The sequence below is a fragment of the Camelus ferus genome, chromosome 8, assembly GCF_009834535.1.
Source record: "Camelus ferus isolate YT-003-E chromosome 8, BCGSAC_Cfer_1.0, whole genome shotgun sequence".
Taxonomy (NCBI): domain Eukaryota; kingdom Metazoa; phylum Chordata; class Mammalia; order Artiodactyla; family Camelidae; genus Camelus; species Camelus ferus.
Genome location: NC_045703.1, coordinates 15,589,410 through 15,610,869, shown reverse-complemented (window position 1 = coordinate 15,610,869; position 21,460 = coordinate 15,589,410). Strand labels below are relative to the sequence as shown.

Sequence of the window (21,460 nt, the reverse complement as noted above, 5' to 3'; positions counted from 1 at the left end):
TTTAAAATGTAATTTACACTCAGGCCGAGGAAAGCTGCCCTAATACATGGTGTCAATGATTCGGAAAGACATGGTTGGAGCTTGTCAGTTTCTTTTCTCAAAGAGGGCTCGAACTTTGGCTTATTTTTGGATTCCCAAGCATGACTTCGTTTCTCTGTTGCCTTACAGTAATTTATGGACCTCAGAGTCAGCTCTCTTTTTGTTTTGCCTCTGGCCCCTTCCCACTTCTAAGTTCATTGCTAGTAGCTTTTGTCTCTGAATTGGAGCTTAGAATGTTTTAGAAGATTCCCCTCTACCAACATGGATTAGGCACCTACTGTGTGCCGGGAATGACAAAAGATGAATAAGACTCTTTGTTTTAAGGAATTAATAACCTAATTAAGGACTCAGGAAAAATGAGAAGAGAATATATTTTCTTCTGGAGCATGTTTTCTTTGGGGGCATATAAATCTGTAATTTTCTGGAATACACGAACAGGTCGATGAAAAGATTAATTATTCCTAAGAATTTTATAAAAAAAAATGTCTTGGGAAAACAGACAAGTGTGTTTTGTCTCTTCTATTGCCTTTGCCTTTTTATTATGTAGTCCAGAGTTGTTTTTTCCTCATCTTGAGCGAAAGATTTATCAGATGTGAAGACAACACAGCTAGCAGGAGGGTCAAGTTTCCCTTGGGCCTTACTTACATAGTTCTGTATAATCCATTTCAGACCTTCAAGAGCTACATATTTGTAGGCAGAACCAAATGAAGAAAAAAGAGAGTAAAAGAGGTTTATTATACTTTTCCAAATTACCCCGAGACCACTAAAGTGCAGTTACCTAAAGAGTTCATCAGCTAGGAAAAAGCAGCCCTCCAAATAAAATCCCAGCTGGAAGAGACATTTAGTTGAGTCAGGGATAAAATGACCCCTGAATTAGCCATCACTCAGGCAGGATGAAGTCATGTGGGGCCTGGTAAGGCCTTCACCCGGGATGCTAAGCAGGACCAGCCTCCAGGAAAACAGGACCCTTTTTAAACTTGAACGCCCCCTTAGTGCCATGATTAAGTTGCTGTAGATGAACTCGACTTCCCCTGCTCCACAATAGGCCCATTATATGCTGGGCTGGGCCCTGTGATTATTAAGGCAGATCTGATCGGGTCCTGGCTCCAGTCCAGGCTCCAGTTCTAACCTGGTTCTAGGCTTTCCCGTGCCCGGTTCTGATGCGGTCACTGCTTCCTCCCGCAGGTCCCTTCATGTGGCTGTGAGCCCGGAGGCCGAGCATGCGGACCACGCTACCCCCAGCGCTCGCCGCCCTGGGCGCGGCCCTGCTCCTGTCTTCCATTGAGGCAGAAGGTAAAAGGCTCTTCCTCCTCTCCTGTGACAATGCAGAATTCTAGAGAGTTAAAAAAAAAAAAAAAAAAAAAGGCAAACCTTTCTGGCCTCTTGCTTGCTGTTTTCCCTGCACTTCGTATTTTTCTCCCGGGTTCTCCTCTCCGGAGAAACGCCGCCTCCTCCTCCTAAGGTTTGTCCGTTTCCCAGCTGTCAGGTCCCGCTTTTTCGTGTTCTGTTTAGTCCACTGCGTACAGTGCTGTGTGGTCTCTTTGCGCTTGTCTCTGCGGTGTGCTGTCCACACTGCCACCGAACACTACCGCCTTCGGAGAGGACCAGCCGTCCGGGAGGGGGCGACGGCTGACCCGGCTCACCGAACGGACACCTCCGGGTGGTACCCAGGAGCTCCGGCGCGCCGGCACGCTGGCGTGCGCGTGGCTGGGGACCACCTGGCTCCGTCGGGGCCGCGACCTCGCTGACAGCACGAAATAAAAGACTCCCACCCCGCCGGCTCTGCGCGTCTGTGTGTTTTGTGGGGAGTTCAGTCTGCCAGGCGGACGGTGCCGGCCAAAGAGGCAGCAGCCAAACTGCCCAGGGAATGGGGGACAAGCAGAGACCCAGGGGACCGGGGTGGGTTCGCGAGGCCCGGGGTCGCTGCTGTCCTTGTTTGATTCGCTGGGCTCGGAGACTCGCGGACCAAGCCCAGCGCCAGCCCCAGCCCCAGCCCCACGCAGACCGGTTGGGTCTGGGCCAAGGTTCTCAGTCTAGGAAGCTAGCGGGCGCCTGGCGAGCCGGGCACCACCTTCCTCCTCCCTCCTTCCCTTCAGCTTCAGACCTGAGTGCGGAGTCGCTCAGAGGCTCAGAGATGGGTCTCCTGGCCTCGAGGTCTGCCGAACAGCTCTGTACGCTCCACCCCCTAGAAAATGAGGGACTTTTGTTAGATTTTCAGCCTTATTTTATTCTCTCTGTTGTGTGCACTTAATGCATTCATTTCTCAGTATTCGCCCAGCAAGCCCTTTCTGTGTATTAACCCAATGGGGGCTTCTGTGTTCCTCAATTATCACCGGAGACCTGACAAACTAGAGTTACTGTTCTGCAAGGTAAATGCGGTCATACCATAAAAGACATCTTAAAAAATATACATTTATTTTTTTCAACCAAGAAATACGCCTGACGGAGCTGAGGAAGAAAAGCAGTAATACTTCTGTGAGAGGACAGTGTGGAAGTTGCGGGGGCGGCGGGGGGCGGTTTGTGGCTTTTTTTTTTTTTAGAGGTTATGGGAAGGTAGACCTGTTTCATGACAACGCTGAGATTTCCTAAAATTTTCTATTGAATCTGTACTTGGAGACTGCAGGTACAAAAAATTAAGATTAGGAAAAGCAGTCTCAAAATGTACAGCATGTTTAGAAAACAGAAGGAAATTTGCTGGCTTTCGAGTCTGACTGATGTTTTGTGAATGTGGAGGCTTTACACAGTGGCCTCTGTGAAGGAGTATTCAGATGAGATTGTCTCTGATGTTCTGCCATGTCGTTGTTAGGAAGGCATTTCAGTTGAGGAACTTTTTGGAAGCTGAGCTAAAGATATTTTTAGATAATTCACTGAAGTGGTCTATTTATTGCTCATTAAGAAAACAGTTGTTTGAAAATCAGAAAGAATTGCGAGTTCTTAGGACAAGAATTAGGTTGGAAATGATGTAAGTGGAAAAAATATCAGTTCTGAATTGGATAATGGCTGGTTAGCAAAGTGCAGTTAAAAAGAATGTTTTACTATCTACGTTACTGATTATTTCCATATTTCTCGTAATTTATCTTTCTGAGTTTGTGTTTATTTCCACATGAAACAGCTCTTTCCTTTCCTTTCCTAAGCTGTTTCTTTTCTTGTCTCTCATCCCCTTAGGCCTGCATTTAATAATGGTATTTTAGTAAGATTTACTATTTTGGTGGACTTATTCTCTAGTTTGGCACTATCAAATAGAAATATATCATGAGCTACAAAGGCAAGCCACATATGTAGCTTCAGATTTTCTGGTTGGCATATTAAAAAATGGAAAAGAAACTTGAGAAATTAGTCTTTATATTGCATTTAATCTAATCTAACCACAGAATTACCATTTCAACGTATAATCAATATAAAAATTATTGGTGAGACATTTTGCATTTTTTTGTGCTAAGTCTTTGACATTGGGTATATATTTTACACTTGCAGTGCCTTTCATTTGGGCTGGTCACATTTCAAGTGCTGATAGCCACATGGGACTCGTGGCTCTGGGACTGGACAGCACAGCTCTGGTGTTAATTTCCAACTAAGTGGCCCCAGGAGCCTGTGAAAGGCTAACAAAATTTGTGGCCAAGGCCTGTCTGGGGACAATAGGCTGCAGACAGATGTGAAGTATTTCTGTTGGGGTATTTCAAAAATTCAGCTTGCAGCCCTATTTCTTGTGGTGTTGTTTCCATCTTAGTTCTAAAGTAGCCAAATAGCCATAGTTACTTTTCTTTCCTGTTTGCAGCTCATACGTGTACCCTGTATTCATGCTGTTTTCCAGCCAATTTCTACTTAATTTTTATATGTTGAAAGCTTAGTACCTTTCATTAAAAGGCTTCAGCATTCACTTTTTGCATTTCTCCTTTTTTGTAGGTGTACAATCTTTGTCATGTTTCTTTCTACATACTTACACAAGGAACTTTATTTTTTATTAGATAGTATTTGGTCCTACTAGAAATAAGGGTGAAATGACTTTTTGGGGGGGCTTTTAGTATTTGTAGTTTTTAGCCATAGCATAAGCTTTATTAACCTTTACCTTGGCCAGTACTCTGTAAGATCTAGAATATATGAATGATTTTTGGTTCAGGTATCATATAGTATGTTAATTGCCATTTAGAAAACTGAACATTTTGCATTTAAAGGTGAATGGCCAGCATTCCCTGAGAATTAGACACCTTTCTAATTAATCTAGAATTTGAGATGAGCATATGTTTTGTGAAAAACTGACTTGTAATTTTAGTAAATCTGATTGGTTGTTTATAGTATATAACATAGTATATAGTGAACAACTGGACATTTTCAATTCATCAGTGAGTTGAGGCTGTAAGCTTTAATTATCTTATGTCTAGGTTAGAGGCTAATTAATGTGTATTTGTATAATCGTATGTCTAACTCATAACAGAAATTTCAAACTAGAGGAGAACTTATAGATCATCTATTCAGATTCTCCCAATTTCCAAGTGAGAAAACGAGGACCAGAGAGGCTGAATAACTCAGGCAACTAACGCGGTTACTTAGGGACAAGGCACAGATGAGAGACCCAGGTCTTCTAGACCTGGTTTCATGCTGGTTTGCCAGCACTGTGCTGCTTTCTTGCTTGAAAACAGGTCAACCCAGTCAGTTTAATGAGAGAACACATTTTATAATTAGTATGGAATAATTTGTTACTTGTCTGAAATACTTAACTTTTCAGCTGGCTATTTTTGGTATCTTAGAAACACAAATGAAATGAATATTTATGTCATGACAAAGATCATTACATTTCGACTAGCTTTGGATGGAAAATATAAATCAGTAAAACCACACTTAGCACATTCCTCAAGGTTTCTACCGCTAGGGGAAGTACCTTTTCAGCATTGCTGTCACAAAGGTTAGACTAGTGTTCTTACTAGTTCATCAAGATGGTATTTTTGTGGTGTGTTCTCAGTTCTCCTTTATCTTTAACACATTTTACACACTTATCAAATCTTACTAGACTAATCTCCCACTGATGAGTCTTTACATCCATCCATCCATCCACCCATCTCTGCATAGTTGGTAAACTCTTGGACATATCTTCCTTTTGGGTGCCATAATGAAAAAGATTTTTTAAAAAAATTATGTGTCAAGATAGACACTTTGGTTTTAATTGGCTTTAACAAATGTATAAAGTTAATAGACCCTATTCTGTCTGTATCTGAATCAGAGATGTCCAAATAGCACGTATTTATTGTTGACCAGGCATCAAATACAGGTTTCTTTATAGAGTAGAGAAATATTTGTGAATCCTATTAGTTGGCGAACACATATCAATATTGGTTTCTAAAGTTAATCTTTCATTCAAAGATTTCGTGTTCTTTATGTTTAAGCCAGTATGGTAGAAAACTGTATGCTCTGGCGTCAGACCATGGGGTCAAAGTTTGGCTGCTTATTAGCCATGTTAACCCTTCTGAATTACACTGACTCGTCTGTGAAACAGGGCTGATAAGGCCACTACGTGGAGCGGTTGTGAGATGAGAAAGAGACATATAATGTGACTAGCTCTCTGCCCATCACAGAATAGATACTCAGCAAATACTAGCTCTTATTGTCATCCCTAAAAAGACCTAAATCTTGCCATTTATGTAACAAAGATATCATCAGAATGCAGCTTTCCTAGCATAGCTTTTTGATAATGAAAAGCATTATTTATAAATATGAAATTAAACTGCTAATGTTATGAATACTTAACATTTCATTTCTTCCTACCAGTATGCGGTTTTATGAATACCTATCTGATTGCTCTCTTATTGACTGATAATTTTACTCCTCTTTATTTGGTTCAGATTCTTATTTGGACACAACTCTGGCTCTTTGCAATCATAATCCCTCTGTAGATAGTTCTCAATAGAAATATTCTGGCGTCTGCATACATGCTGCTTGTAACAATGCAAGGGTGGTTGTGAATTATTTTTATATAAAAGAAAAGATCTGCAAAATTAATGAAAACACATTTTGCATTGATTCAAGTTGACAGAGGTCCACACTCGCATCTGCCTTATGATCTTTTTTCATGAAACAAACAGACAAATCTATATAAATAGAACAGCAAGCCTAAAGTGTTTTTACAAGCGATCGAAGTGACAAGAAAGAAAGTGGGGAGGGCTCTCTGTTGTACACGGGCTGGTCCACCATTCTTTCCTACTTCGGATCCCCAAGTACCGCGTTGGAGTTTCTATGAACACCTTAAAAGGCTCTGAAATGTTAAAGACTTTTCCCAACAGTCAATTTTTCAGTTTTTCTGGAATCCTGGTCATTTGGAAATCAACAAGGTGGGCTGCTGCCCTCAGCAGTTTTAACCTAATGTCAGCTGCTTCAGGTCAATTTCCTTGCAAGGTTGGTGGTACTGTTTTTCCATGTACTGATTTTTTTAAAAGCATGCTCAGGCCAGTTGCGTCTGCCTTTGCATTAAATTTGTCCTGAGCCATTGCTACTGGAACAATATTTTATAATGATATTCTTAATACCTATTGTCCTATTAACGTTTGTTGCATGCTTGTTATACTAAGTGATAACTATGGCTAAACCTCGCAAGATGGTTATGGACAGCAGAATGTTGAATAATTAAACTATGCATGTAGATTAATAGTCTAATCTCACTGCCTGTGTATGGATAGTAAGAAAATAACATTCATTCCATTACTAGTGTATCCAAGAAAAATAAAAAGCCATTTCCTACAGTTGGAAGCAGCAGTTCGTTAAAACAAATGTTTGCTTAATTTGTATTATTTCCATTAAAATGTGCTATTAATGTTACAGAAATCCCTAACCCCAGTTAAATTCTATGACTCATTTCTCAAAGCTACTACTATATTTCAATTGACCGCTAGGAAGACCTAAAAAAAGATTGCAATCTCTCAAAACAAATGCAAAAATTCTGACTCACAAGGAATACTTTCAATCTGAAACACTTTAAGAAGGGTATGGTGGAAAGTCATCTGATTGTGTTGACCGGCTTCAAGAATAATAATTTTTAATACATTGACCATGCACTGACAGTGAGTCAGTACAATGCTGCATGATGAGGCATGAACATTGCAGAGAGAATATCATTATAAAATATTTCTGGAACGTCTTTGTGTAATGACTATTGTACATGGAGGCTTTCGTTCATTGTGGGAAACTAAAAATGAGTCAACATTTCATTGACACGTGCATGATGCTGTACAGTTTTGTATGTAAACTATTGCTTTCTGTACTTTTCAATTATCCCTGTCATTGACTTCTCCAAGATATATGCGCAGTCATGTCTTCAGATTGCTGACCCTTCTTCACTGTTTTCTTTAAGTTCTGTAAATAAATGTCCATAAATACACATTGATGTTGTCTTTTCATAATTAACCATTGTTTTGTAAAGGACCATACTGGCATTTTCATTTAAAATGCCTCTTCTAGTATGGAGTATACCTGCTGCAAAGGAAAATAACAGTGTTGGTTTACACCTTGCAAACATACAGCAAATTGGTGTAAACAGGCTGAATATTAGTTTTATAAACATCTGTATATCACTCTTTATATGCTTACAAATTATTAACATCCCGTATTACTATTTTTGAATATTGGTCAATATGAATATGAATATACATTTAAATGTATATTTCCTTGTGAAACATAACAGTGCTAAATTTCCCATGATTCCTCCTTCTCATTAAAATGCACTTTTCATGTCTGCCATGGATTGAGAAATCATCAAACAAAAATTAATAGCAAGGCATTGATGCAGAGAATGAGCCAAAACATTGATTCTTTTCTACATTATGGAAAAAAAAGTATTATGTCAATGTTCTAACTTAACTTCTATGGTTATGAGCAGGTTGTGATTGGCATGCTTATTTAAAATGCACTCAGCATGTATTGAAATTTCCTTAATTGTTATGTGAATTGTTTGCATATGTGGTGATTATATGTGATTTCATTGTACCTGTATGTACTTGTATCCAAATATGTTTCTATTATGCTTGATTTTGCTGGCCATTCTTGGATGACCTAGCAATTCAAGAATCCAAAGTGTTTTGTGCTGTCTTCTGTAATATGTATACTCTCTGATGTTTTGTCATATCTTGTCAGCTTTTAATTTTATTCTTATCCAACAAGATATCTTTTATATTTGTTGGAAACAAATTTATGCAAAGACAATTTTAGTAAGCTTTGCTCAACATAATTCTTTATTAAATTGACCATTTGGTGATGTTGGAAAATGTAACTGATGTCAACTCTCTCTTTTGCAGTTGACCCACCTTCAGACTTGAATTTTAAAATTATAGATGAAAATACTGTTCATATGTCATGGGCCAGACCAGCTGATCCAATTGTGGGTTACAAAATAACAGTGGAGCCTACAACGGGTAAGTTCTGAGATGCTGGGGTTTTAGGACAGAGACATCAAAGATGTCTAATCTTTCCCCTCCTTACATTTCATTGTAAGATTTGGAAAACCTGAGGGATTTAGCCAGTGTCATGAGATACTTGGTGGACTCAGATCTGCAGATTTCCAGCCTAGTCCCCACTGTTATATTTGTATAGTATCAGCTTTGTTTGCTGTGTTAAGCTGTTATTAAAAAGAGACTTTTTCCCTTGATCAGAATATTGCCGATAATCTTTGATTTTACAAAATAGAAGGATCATTTCTTGGCATTCTTCTTGAATCACGTAATCTTTCCAACATTTAAAGTGACCAATGATGAAGTGAGTCATTACACCTTGCCTAGTGTCCTACTTCCTTCGTATTCAGGAAACGTTATTCAGGGATAACAGTGAGCCGCCATGATGGAAGACGAGAATCTACTTTGGCTAGGTGGATTCTGTAGATCCTAAGGCTAAGAGTCTTTGGGAAAAAAAAGCTTGTTTTGGTTGTTCTAAGAGTTTTCTTCAGTGTTCATGATGTTGCCTAAGTGTGAAAAAACCAACCTCTGTTGATTAACTTTTATTTGTAACATGAAATGGGAAAGTAACCATTTCCACTAACACTGGCTGAGTAGTAGGAAGAAGTCTTGATTGGCTGACAGAAGAGATGGATGATGTCAACATAACTTATCCTCATATTTATGGCCTTTAAAAATATCAATGACTTTAAATCTTGATTTATCAGGCAATTGGCAAACTTTTTTTTTTTCTCTTTGGTGTGATCTGAGAACTTATAAAGGGATCAAGAACTTACTTTTTCTTCTTCGAATCTTTTCTTCCTCAACATATTCGTAGTGAACTATTTCATTCATTCCAAAGCAGGAAAGCAGTTGGAAAAGAGTTTATCCAGTTTCCAGATGTTGGAAATGACTGGCTCCTATACTCTAAAAACTGACACTGGGTCCACCCAACCCAGCGGAGACCTGGAGTCTTGTCCCATGGGGACCCTGGTTGGTTCTGCAATGCTTCACATGTAAACCAAGAGCATTCCCCAGGGTTTTATTAGACCTGTTACCCTTTTTGATTGTTCACGTTTTGATGAAAATTTAATATAATTAAGAATTTAAAAGTCACTTAGGCCCTAAGAACTACAGTGTTTCCTGACTGAACTGAGGATTAACATAATCTAGCAGGAAGTGCGTAATTGTCAATATATAAGCAAACACCCAGTGCACTGAACCTTAAGTCAGTTCAGACGACTGTGGCCACCGTTAGGAAATGCCCCCACTGGAGTATGGAGAATGCATTTCCTCTGTAGATGAGGATGCTGTTTCCCATGGACGTTCATTTTAGTCTTTGAGGTTTGTTGTCCTTGAGTTGATTTCATCCCTCTTTTACTTCTTGTGCTCTCCCCCAATCCATAATCTAACATTGAATGATTTTTTTTGATTTATAATCTCACTTACAAAAATTTTATCTATGAGAGTTTTTTTTAGTTTAATATTGTGGTAGACCTTTAATCTAGAGGAATACTTGCGTCCTCAAACGAATATTGAACATGATTGTAAGGGGTAAAGGCGATGCCAGTCCAATGTATCCAATTTCTAGAATTCAAAGTTTTGGTTTTGGAAAAATAATGTTTGGATATTCTGGAAAAAATGTATATTTTGCATTTTTCAGATTTTGAGCATGCCTGGGAGTTACATTATATTGTGTTATGTTACATGTGAAAGATACTTTGTCATATTGATATTTTTTTTTTCTCTATTTCCAGATGGGCCCACTAAAGAATTTACCCTTGCAGCTAGTACCACTGAAACCTTATTATCAGAGCTTATACCTGAAATAGAGTATGTGGTGACAATCACTTCATATAATGAAGTAGAAGAAAGTGTACCAGTCATAGGCCAACTAACAAGTAAGCACACTTATCAAACACTTTTATACCTTCCGTTTTGCAGAAGATCTCTCCAACTTTACAATTTAATTTGTTTATGCAGTTAATTTATTATCAGTGTTAACTATTCTTTCTATGATCCTAGTTATTAGTGGATATGAATAATTCATTCCTGATTTATAATCCCGGTCTCTGGGAGCAGCAAGAATGTTATAAATGAAAACTATTTAAACATTGGACTTTGCCAGGCAGTTATATTAATGTCCTTTTTGAAGTATATCTAAAATATCACTAAAAATAATTTATTTGCGAGGGAATGCTTATTTGGCTGTCTTTGCCGACCAGCTGGGCAATGGACCATGCATTTGAAAGACAATGGTGAAAGATGACATATTTATTTTCTTTTAGGAAGTGTTTGTATGGGTTTATTTCCTTTTGATAATAATCAAGTTTTGACTTAGTTCAAACAGGTGGCCCGAAGCCAGGGGAGAAGAAACCTGGAAAAACAGAAATACAAAGTAAGCATTTCCCTTAATATTTTTGCCCCGATTTGCAGAAGTTATAAATATAATATAAAGGAGATGTTCCAAGTAGATCCATAGTTTGCTCTCATTCCTATATTAATTTCTAAGCACTTTATCTAGAAGAAGTACAATGTAGTAGTGTAGTATGGCTAAGTGGTTATAACACCTGCTTTCTGACTTTCTAACCATTTATTTTAGTTAATAAATATTCTTTTTATTGGGAATCTTTGAATTGTTTGTGTTCAAGTTTCCCTGCAGGATTTTTGGCAGTAGGTGAAAAACAGAGCTCTTCATTGGACTTAACTCATTTTCAAAGACAAACTGCAGAAATAGGTGGTAGCCTACAGATACACGAGAAATACAAGGCTGGACCATGAGAAGGATGCCCTCATAGTGTTTTAAGCAATTCCACTGCTGTGAAAATGTATTTCTAGGTCTCTGTGTATGTTATGCTCATTCCTAGGGTGTTTACATGGGCTTAGTTCATGCAGTTGTAACCTTTTCCAGAGTCTCTGTAAGATGTCTCTGATAAGTTGATGTATTTGTAATCAAATGAAAGCGATTTTACCGAGTCTGGTTTTGCAGTTTCTAGCCCCCTTTTGTCTTACACTGCTTTGTTTGAGTTACTGGGTTGAGGCCTTGAGGGGTTTCTTGGACTCCTAATTTTGGCACCTTGTGAATTGGATTTATGACCCATGATAACAATAAAAAGATTGCGAATCCAAAGTTCCCTTTATCTGGAGATTTTTTCCTCTAGCTCACTGTTTATCATACTTTCAGATGTCTAATAATCTGAAATGAAGTTTATAGTATGCAGTCACAATGCAGATATTTTCTCTGAATCATCAATATTTATTCTAAATCAAAGGATTATTCCAAACATTAAATTTCAATAGACTTAAATTGGCCAATTAAATAGTGTGCAAAAATTATTGAGACATGCAACTTGTATTGGTTTGCAAATTTTCCCAAGACCCTTTCCTCCTCTTCCTAGCCAAATACTTCTTTTATTATCCACCAACTAACCACAGGAACAAAAATGCCTTCGAAAAATTCACTCAGATTTGCATTATTAATATAGATTTTCATAAAAACCAACCTGTTCCCCCTGCTCCTGACCACAGAGAGAAGGAAAAAATACTGTATTTGGTTATAAAAGCCAATTATTGCATTTTTAGTAATTTAAGGATGCTATGTGTATTTTTACTTTAGAATTAAAATGCTTTCCCCCTTTTTGTTCAGTAAAAGTAGGTTTTAGTTATCAAGTTTAAATACATTGACAATCAGGACAACAAGATTTTGTGGCTACTTTGCATCATATTTATGCTTGTTGTTATTTTTGTTCAATTCCATTACCCCTCTAAACTGACCAACTGCAAACTTTGGACAAAATTCTATTGTAAAATGCAGGAGAGTGTTCAAAGATTCGCTTTTTCCTTCAGCCCTACTACATTTGCTTAAATGGTACAGCAATTGTTTTGTATTCACTGACTGCAAAATACCAAGAATGAAAACATTTTGCTTACATTTCTTTTGTGTGTCTCCTGGATGTCTTATATAATTTTTACTTGGTGAAAAGAGTGAGAATATAGTTTATATAAATAGATAAGTCCATAGCAAAAACCCTTGGGTCACATGCCCTCGGAGAGTAGGTCGTATATCTACTTAACTCTTCTTGTGTAACAGCTCATACAGCAATTTAAAGACATACAGTTGCAGAAATGCATCTTCATGAAGGTACTGAAAATGCTTTATGTATGCTAATAAAACTTGATATTCTTTTGTGCATGTCAGTTGTAGTTGAAGGCCAATTTGAAATGTTCTAATGAACAAAATGATTTTAGGAGCCACCATTATTGCAATGTTAGTTTGTACTCCTTGATGCTAGATAGATTTCACACTGTGTCATTTAAAAAATCTATCACCTGTATTTCAGAATGCTCTGTCAGTGCCTGGACTGATTTAGTGTTCCTTGTGGATGGCTCATGGAGTGTGGGAAGAAATAATTTCAAGTACATTTTAGACTTTATTGCTGCTCTTGTGTCTGCTTTTGACATTGGGGAAGAGAAGACAAGGGTTGGAGTTGTTCAGTACAGCTCTGACACCAGGACGGAATTTAACTTAAATCAGTTCTACAAAAGGGATGAGCTGCTTGCTGCAATTAAAAGAATCCCGTACAAAGGTGGCAACACAATGACAGGTATGTTTTTACAAATTTTGTTATTATTTTAAATAAATGACATATCTGTTTGGGAAAGAAATTAAGCATTGTACAATGATCGTATGTTAACAACTTTGAAATTAATCACGTAGCTTTTGAGTTTGGTTGTGTAGTGCAAAGTGACTGAACGTATTTCTTTTTCACTTCAGGGGATGCCATTGATTACTTAATTAAAAATACTTTCACGGAATCTGCTGGTGCAAGAGCTGGCTTTCCTAAAGTGGCAATTATTATTACGGATGGCAAATCCCAGGACGAAGTGGAAATTCCAGCAAGAGAGCTTCGAAATATTGGGGTTGAAGTTTTCTCTTTGGGTAGGTCAAGTTTGGTTAATTATTTTCTTTTTAGAACTACTTTCATTCTTAATTCTCAGGAAGATGAAGGATTGATTTCTCAAGGAAAGATACTTCCTCCAGGACAGATAGCAGTGTTTACTGCATTTATAGTGTACTATTAAGTCAAATAATTTTTGCATAAAAATTCCGCTCATTCATTTTCTTACGTAAGTCCTTTAGCATATGCATTAAGTAAGGTGGTATTCATATTCTTTGTCAACCTTCTTCTTTTCAAAGAATGCTGGGCCAATGATTCTAATAAAGGTCCTCCTTGTATTATCAGTAAGTATTTTTTAATGTGTTTCCTCTATTATGTAACACTTGAAGAATTTGGAGGGCTCATTCAGGACTCTGGAAGAAAAAAGTATTCTCTTTACAGATCGCAGGGACAAGAGATGGCATGGTTGAGATGAGAGCCTGCGCTGTTTGACCAACCATTCGTTTGCCTCTCTGGCTGGCCACTTTCTGGGAAATTATAAAATGCTTTTGTCAGTTGCACATTCATTAGGAAGCAAAGCAGTTCTGGTTTCAGGCTGAGAAAGGATTTGATGATGTCTTCACTTGTGAGAGACTAAGAAAGCAGAGCACTCCCCAGTTCAGCCCATTTCCCGTTTCAATATATCCCTGTTCTTTTTTTTTTTTTTTTTAAGGTATTAAAGCTGCAGATGCCAAAGAACTCAAACTGATTGCCTCCACACCTTCACTAAATCATGTTTTCAATGTGGCCAACTTCGATGCAATTGTGGATATTCAGAATGAGATCATCTCCCAGGTGTGCTCAGGTGTGGATGAACAGCTTGGCGAATTGGTTAGTGGAGAAGAAGGTGAGTGGACTATTAAGTGTTCCCATGTGTTTGCCTTTTCCATTTTTTGAGAGCACTTACAGCTTTACGGGCAGGGGCACATTTAGTTTAGCATTCTGCAACTTAAACTAACAACAGCACTGTTTCTATTAAATGGCAAAGGAAAAAGGTTTTCCATCACCATTCTCTGCATCATGTTTCCAAAGCTCTTAAGAATATTTCAAAGATCAGTCAGTTTGATCCTCCCACATTTGGAACATGTTCCCATGTTATCAGTCATTGCTTTTAAATACATGGGAGAGAGAGAAGACATTTCATAAGCATCCTTTGGGATGTTAAGAAGTCACAATTTCCATGATTATTCTCCTCTTAGCCTGAGAATTGACAATTAAAGATAAGATAGATCATGTGCTCAGGCACAAAAGAAACCTCAACCAATTTAAGAGGCTAGAAATTATTTAAAGCGTCTTTTCTGACCACAATGCCATGAAACTAGAAATCAACTACAGAAAAACAAAGCATTAAAAAACAGCAGCATGGAGATTAAACAACATGCTACTAAAAAACCAATGGGTCAATGATGAAATCAAAGAAGTTAAAGATAAGATCTAAGTAGCTACATCTTCAACCATATAAATTCTTTAATCTCCAAGCCCCAAATATTTTGGCAATATTCACTGGACCTAATTCTGTTTCTTGAACTCCTTATTACTTCATGGGCTCTGAATCTCTTTCTTTGTTTTACTGCCTAATGTCTGATTTTTTTTGCTCTGTATTATTACAGAATCCATCCCCGCCTGATTTTCCCCTGATCAACCTCTCCTTACTCAGTCTTTTGAAACATTTGGATTCTTTTTCATCTTCACTAGGGTGCATGTGTGAGGTTAGGTCAAACTTTCCCTCTGCCTCGGTTGGAACTCTCTGTGTACAAGGCCTGGGCTGCCTTGCAGGTGTTCACGCTGCTCCTTGGGACCTTCTCTCTCTTGCTGGCATTTGCCTGCAACCTCTGCACCCTGCACTGTCTCTGCATCACTCAAAAGCTTTGCCCTTTTTGATATAGATTTTCGATAACAGAAAATGTTGAAGGAAGAAAACATGAACACAAAATGAATGCAAAATAAAAATCATTTAATGATTTAAGGATAGTAAAAAAAAAAAGTAGACTTTTAGAGCTGTCTGCCACTAATATGGCCTCTAAAGTAAACTAAGCAAAGTATAAAATGCACATGTCCTTTAACTCCTCAATCCTCAGAACAGAAATTTACCCGAGGAGATGTTTACCCAAAGGCAAAAAGACACATGAATTCCATTAATTTTTTTTCATTATAATGAAAAATTAGAAATAACACCAATGTCCAGCCATAGGGAATTGATTATGACAGTTGTACAACAGATGCCAAGGGGCCATTAAACATGATACTGTGGAATAATATTTAGTGAAGCTTGAAAAGCTATAATATATTTTTAAGGAAAAATTTTAAAAAAGTACCACAGACCATCATCTCTCATTCTTATATATGCGTATTTGGATGTGTTTAGTTGAAAGATATTTAGAAACAGGCCTCTGAAGTGTTTAAAGTATGGTGGTTTCAGTTGTTCAATCAAAGTGGTAGATGTGCGAGCATTCACGGTGCTATTAAAAAAACAACAACAAAAAAGCTTTGCCCAAACTTGCAGGTGGTACAACTGTTGCTTTCCTCCTCCTGCTGCTGCTGCTCACTTCTCTAGGCCTCATTTTTATGGACTACATTTTTTTTTTGAGAAGACGTTGAGTAACCTTGTGTATATTTCTTCATCCACTCTTGTAGGCTGACTTATAAAAACTTAGAACTATATCTTCTGGAAACTGATTCCATTGACAAACCTAAAACTTTGAAGATTTGGTCTGAAATGTCTTAAAATACTTTATGTTATCTGCTAGGTTCATGACTTCCTACACTGAGTAAGGGTAGATATTTTTTAGACTGTTTGCTTGCCAGTGTGCACGTTGTAAACCATTATTTCACCTCTGTTTGGTGGCATTATGAACATAATTGAACTTTTTTTCTTACCTTGAAGTTAAGTGGAAATAAGATTGTTTACAATTGTAAGAACCTGTCGTGTAAGAACTGCTGAATTCTTTATCTTTCTTGGCAGATTATAAAGTGCCTTTTAAATATTACATGATTATGCCTATAGTATTACTAAAAGAGGAAGACTTTCTAAAATATTGAGTAAGTCATTGATTTAGCAAATACTTATCAAGTGCCTCCTTTGGTTCCTGAGAATAAATGCAATGAATGAAATACCAAAACAAGTGTAAAATCTTGGAGCCAGAGATGAATTAGGCATCAGATATCCTATCATTAATGTCTCCAAGGACTTTCTTTTTCCCTAACTTCTTATCTCTCTGATTAAAAATCAGGCACTGAGTCTCTTTCAGTTTGATGGATGCAGGTGGAAGTGGGACTGGGAAACTCGTTCTGATGCGTTCATGATTAATTTGAATAAGGAGACTTGAGAATGCAAAGATAAAGACATGATTCACAGGGTTGCATCTCCCTGTTTTTAATCTCTCTTCTGCTTGCTACTTTGTAGTTATTGAACCTCCTTCAAATTTGATTGCGACGGAAGTCTCATCGAAATACGTTAAGCTAAGTTGGAGTCCATCTCCTAGCCCAGTGACTGGCTATAAAGTCCTCCTTACACCCATGACTGCCGGAAGCCGGCAGCATGCTCTGAGTGTGGGGCCTCAGACGACCACGCTCAGTGTTCGGGACCTCTCAGCAGACACAGAATACCAGATCAGTGTTTCGGCCATGAAGGGACTGACCTCCAGTGAACCCGTTTCAATAATGGAGAAGACTCAGCCAATGAAAGTTCAAGTGGGTAAGTAAACAGGTATATCACTGGGTTTGGAATATGTGAAAGTCCATTTGCTGGGATATGTTACTGGTTCAGACTGAGTTTTTAAACAAAATACTTGCAATAGTTTCCTTCTAAAGACATCTGCTTACTAAGAAAACCAGATACCATTGGCCTTCCATATCAGCGGGTTCTGTATCCACAGAGTCAGCCAACTGTGTTGTCTGATGTTGGTTGAATCCATAGTTGTGGAATCCGCAGAGCCGGAGGGCCTGACATCCCTTTATGGAATGGACTTGAGCATCTCCGAAGTTAGGTATGAGGAGGGAGGTCCTGGAACCAGTCCTCCGAGGATGCAGAGGAATGGCTGTATCTGTATTTTAATGATTAATTCATATTTGTTGAACTTTAATGGGCTTTTTTTTTTTTTTTTTTTACAGAATGCTCACGTGGTGTGGATATAAAAGCCGATATTGTGTTTTTGGTTGATGGTTCCTATAGCATTGGAATTGCAAACTTTGTTAAAGTTAGAGCCTTTTTGGAAGTTCTCGTAAAAAGTTTTGAGATTTCACCGAGTAGGGTACAGATAAGTCTTGTCCAGTACAGCCGGGATCCTCATACTGAGTTCACTTTGAAAAAATTCACCAAAGTTGAAGATATAATTGAAGCAATAAACACCTTTCCCTACAGAGGAGGGTCTACCAACACTGGGAAAGCAATGACTTACGTCAGAGAAAAAATATTTGTGCCGAGCAAGGGTTCAAGAAGCAACGTACCAAAGGTCATGATTCTTATCACGGACGGGAAATCTTCAGATGCTTTCAGAGACCCTGCTATAAAGCTAAGGAATTCAGATGTTGAAATCTTCGCAGTTGGCGTGAAGGATGCTGTTCGCTCAGAACTAGAAGCCATTGCCTCTCCTCCGGCTGAGACCCATGTGTTTACAGTCGAAGATTTTGATGCTTTTCAGAGGATCTCTTTTGAACTCACACAGTCTATCTGCCTTAGAATTGAGCAAGAATTGGCAGCTATAAAGAAAAAAGGTTAGTAGACTTTGTCGAGTAAAAGTTCTCTCTTCATAAACAAAGCCTTTTTGGCTCTAAAATTGTGGCTTTGTCTTTTTTCTTTTTTATACGGAGGAAAAAATAACTTTCCTATGTTTTTGAAAACTATGGAATTTAGCTCATTTAGCTTCGAGATATGAGTTTCTCCTGGGTATGGATCAAGTGTTTATTGGTAAAAAAAAGTTGTTTATCCTGAGTCATGAGATGTTTTTGATCTTAGATCCTCAAGCAGGGCCAGGAACCAGCTCCATCCACTGTCATATTCAGTTCAGTGACCACTAATTGAGTGTCTACCATCTGTTGGATGCTGAGTTAGTTCCTTTGAATCAAAGGTGACTGGAACATAGTCCTGGATTTTTGAATCCTCCTTATGCATTCTCCTTCTTGTACCATTTTATGGGCCGCATTCCTCACATCTGGAATTCCTTATTTATTTATTTATTTATTTATTTATTTTTTTTAGTGGGGGTGCTGGGGATTAAACCCAGGACCTTGTGCATGCTAAGCATACATTCTACCACTGAGCTATACTCACCCACCTAAGCCTTTCTTAACAGCTCTAATGCTATAAGACATCATTTTTAGCCATTTGGCATTCAAATATACTACTTTGTTCTGTTAATAACTTTGCACTTTTTTTGTCTCTCCAATTCAATTGTATGTCCCCTGAAGATAGTCAGTGTCCCTTAAACATTGCCTCTTCCTATGGTTTAGTTCAATAAATATTCATTTGTTAGGAAAAATTGCATAATTGTTACCTTGAAATATCTGTCTACCACCAAATGTTAATATCTGACTGCCTGGGATGAGTGGGAACATTTTGATGTTTCAATTTAGATCTGATACTGTTTAAATATTTCAGCTGTGGACAGGACTGTTCCATTTCTGCTTTGTCTTTATAAGCTTAAAATTCGAATTCAGTCTTAACTAGTTATTGAAACAACATAACTTAGTATTATGAATGCTCAAGACAAATGACCAGGACCTCTTTGCAGGGCTGTAAGTGAGAGACTTTCAGTGGTCACGGGGGTGCAATATTTACCCTGTACATTGGTCTCAATGACTGCTCTCCCAAATGAATAGAAACCACTTCAGAAAATGTGTAGTCATTGGATCCATGTTTTGCTTTATAGATTTAAAATTTTAACTATGTCCTTTTTTTTTTTTTTTTTTAAAGCTTATGTGCCTCCCAAGGATCTCAGTTTTTCTGAGGTGACTTCTTACAGTTTCAAAACCAGTTGGTCTCCTGCTGGGGAAAATGTTTTTTCATACCACATCACTTACAAGGAGGCTGCTTCAGATGATGAGGTCACGGTGGTGGAGCCAGCATCGAGCAACAGCGTTGTTCTCAGCAGCCTGAAGCCAGAGACCCTGTACCTGGTCAATGTGACCGCAGAGTACGAGGATGGCTTCAGCATTCCCGTGGCTGGAGAGGAGACCACTGAAGAAGGTGCGGAAAGCTTCCTCCACTGTTTCTCCCAAACTAGCAGTTGATTGTAGAATAAAGTTTCCATTTGAAATAACCATCTGAGGGAGGGGGTAATAGATTCATCTACTTTATTGTTATCATTCTTAAGGAAGGTGCTGGGGATTGAACCCAGGACCTTGTGCATGCTAAGCACGTACTCTACCACTGAGCTATACCCTCCCCCATATAAAACTTTTTAAAAAGAGAAAAAAGCATTTAAGTAAAAGACACTAGATTTATTTTGATGAATTTGGGTTGAGACATAGAGAATTGTTAATTTTTATGGACTTAACTCTGGAACTACTGCTTATCCATCATTTTCTGTCCCACGTTTCAACAGTGTCACATTCAAATACTTCTGAAACTGCCAAACGTCTGATGACAAAGATTTATTACCCCAATTTTTTCTTTTTAAAACCTGTGGTAAGATATATACATGACGTAAAATTTACCACTGAAACCATTTTTCAGTGTACATTTCAGTGGCAATTAGTACATTCATATTGTTGTGCTGCCAGCACTCCATTCATCTCCAGAACTCTTTTCATCTTGCAAAATGGAAACTCTCTGTCCTTTAAAAAATAACTCCTGGTTCTCGCTTCCCTTCCCCCCAAACCCATCATCCTTGGCGACAACCATTCTACGTTCTCTTTCTATGAATTTGATGACTCTAGCCATCCCATATGAGTGGAATCATACAACATTTGTCCTTTTGCAATTGGCGTATTTCACTTAGTTTTTGAGTAGCGCCAACTACATTTGTATACACTCCGGTTTTTGGTCATTGCACTATCCAAGAGAATTTGGTAATGCCTTTCCAATTCTATTGTCTGTAGTGAAATCTGAGATTTAAACTTTGTTTTGTCAATAAGGAAGTTTCTGATTCACTAGCCTCATTAAACGAGCAATATTGAACTTCTGCCATGTGTCAGGAGCTATGATCATTGTTTCCATAGATTACTTCATTTAACCACTTCAGTAACCCTATAAATAGTCACATTTTACTGTTGGGTAATCTGAGATTCAAAATTACACACAAATTAAGCTTCAGAGCTAGTATTCAAACCCGTCAGTTCTGTTCATTCTAATTTAGTCATTTTCTTTGCCATATAAAATGAATCATGGGTGTAAGTCTGCCAGCTGCTGTTTCTTTCTCTTCTTGAGATACACAATTCCTTTTTCCCTGGAATGATTTATTGATGAGTTGGACATTTAGATTATCTTCTAATTCTGTGTGAGGTACATGCAGATATATTGCATTGTGGTTTCACCCCAGTGGATTTAGTTCATCTTTTCTGAATGTGTTGTCCCTATGAACAATTTGCCCTTTAAATAAGTCATTGAAGCATGTTCACTAACCACAAAGCCAAATGATGTTCTCATTTGGGCTTAATGAAAATTTCAAATTGTTTGGTTTAATTATTCCAAAGTCAAATGACTATACAGATAAAAAATTTACTTGTAGGACTGATGGGATAAGACAGTTTGTGGGTAAATCTGGTAGACCTGAGTGTTAGGCATTATTTTCTGAAAAAATCTTGTAAGAGTAAAAGCCTTGTTACTTATATTTGATGAAACAAATTGTTTTTCTTTTTGAATTTTATGTCAATATTAATTTACAATTTAATAGAGTATCTATGATTTTAAAAGTTTACTATTGTATACCTCTTCATTTGATTAAAAATTTGACAGTGCTTAGTTTCTTTCTGGATATTGTAGAGTATTTGTTTGCTGTTTCAGAATCTAGTTAATATCTGGTTAAATGAATGCCATAACTAGGATGTTTGTCAAAAAACTGTTCATGGATCTGCTAAGAGAAATGTTCTAATTTAGTGATCAAAAGCTAGTTTTTTATTTTTCACGTATAATCAGTC

General features: G+C 37.8%; 1 protein-coding gene across 4 annotated transcripts in view; it reads left to right on the top strand.

The window, feature by feature from the left end:
- The window catches only part of COL12A1 (collagen type XII alpha 1 chain), a 112,727-nt gene that overhangs the window by 2,224 nt on the left and 89,043 nt on the right, over positions 1 to 21,460 (top strand). For 3 of the 4 annotated variants that reach the window (XM_032484479.1, XM_032484477.1, XM_032484476.1), the window contains exons 2-11: positions 1,225 to 1,332; positions 8,316 to 8,432; positions 10,205 to 10,348; positions 10,789 to 10,845; positions 12,788 to 13,051; positions 13,222 to 13,386; positions 14,058 to 14,231; positions 16,788 to 17,078; positions 17,495 to 18,097; positions 19,296 to 19,568. In XM_032484479.1, the coding sequence (XP_032340370.1) occupies positions 1,260 to 1,332; positions 8,316 to 8,432; positions 10,205 to 10,348; positions 10,789 to 10,845; positions 12,788 to 13,051; positions 13,222 to 13,386; positions 14,058 to 14,231; positions 16,788 to 17,078; positions 17,495 to 18,097; positions 19,296 to 19,568 (2,161 nt within the window). In that variant the 5' untranslated portion in view covers positions 1,225 to 1,259. The remainder of the gene's footprint in view (positions 1 to 1,224; positions 1,333 to 8,315; positions 8,433 to 10,204; positions 10,349 to 10,788; positions 10,846 to 12,787; positions 13,052 to 13,221; positions 13,387 to 14,057; positions 14,232 to 16,787; positions 17,079 to 17,494; positions 18,098 to 19,295; positions 19,569 to 21,460) is intronic. The other variant, XM_032484480.1, reaches the window with a different exon arrangement.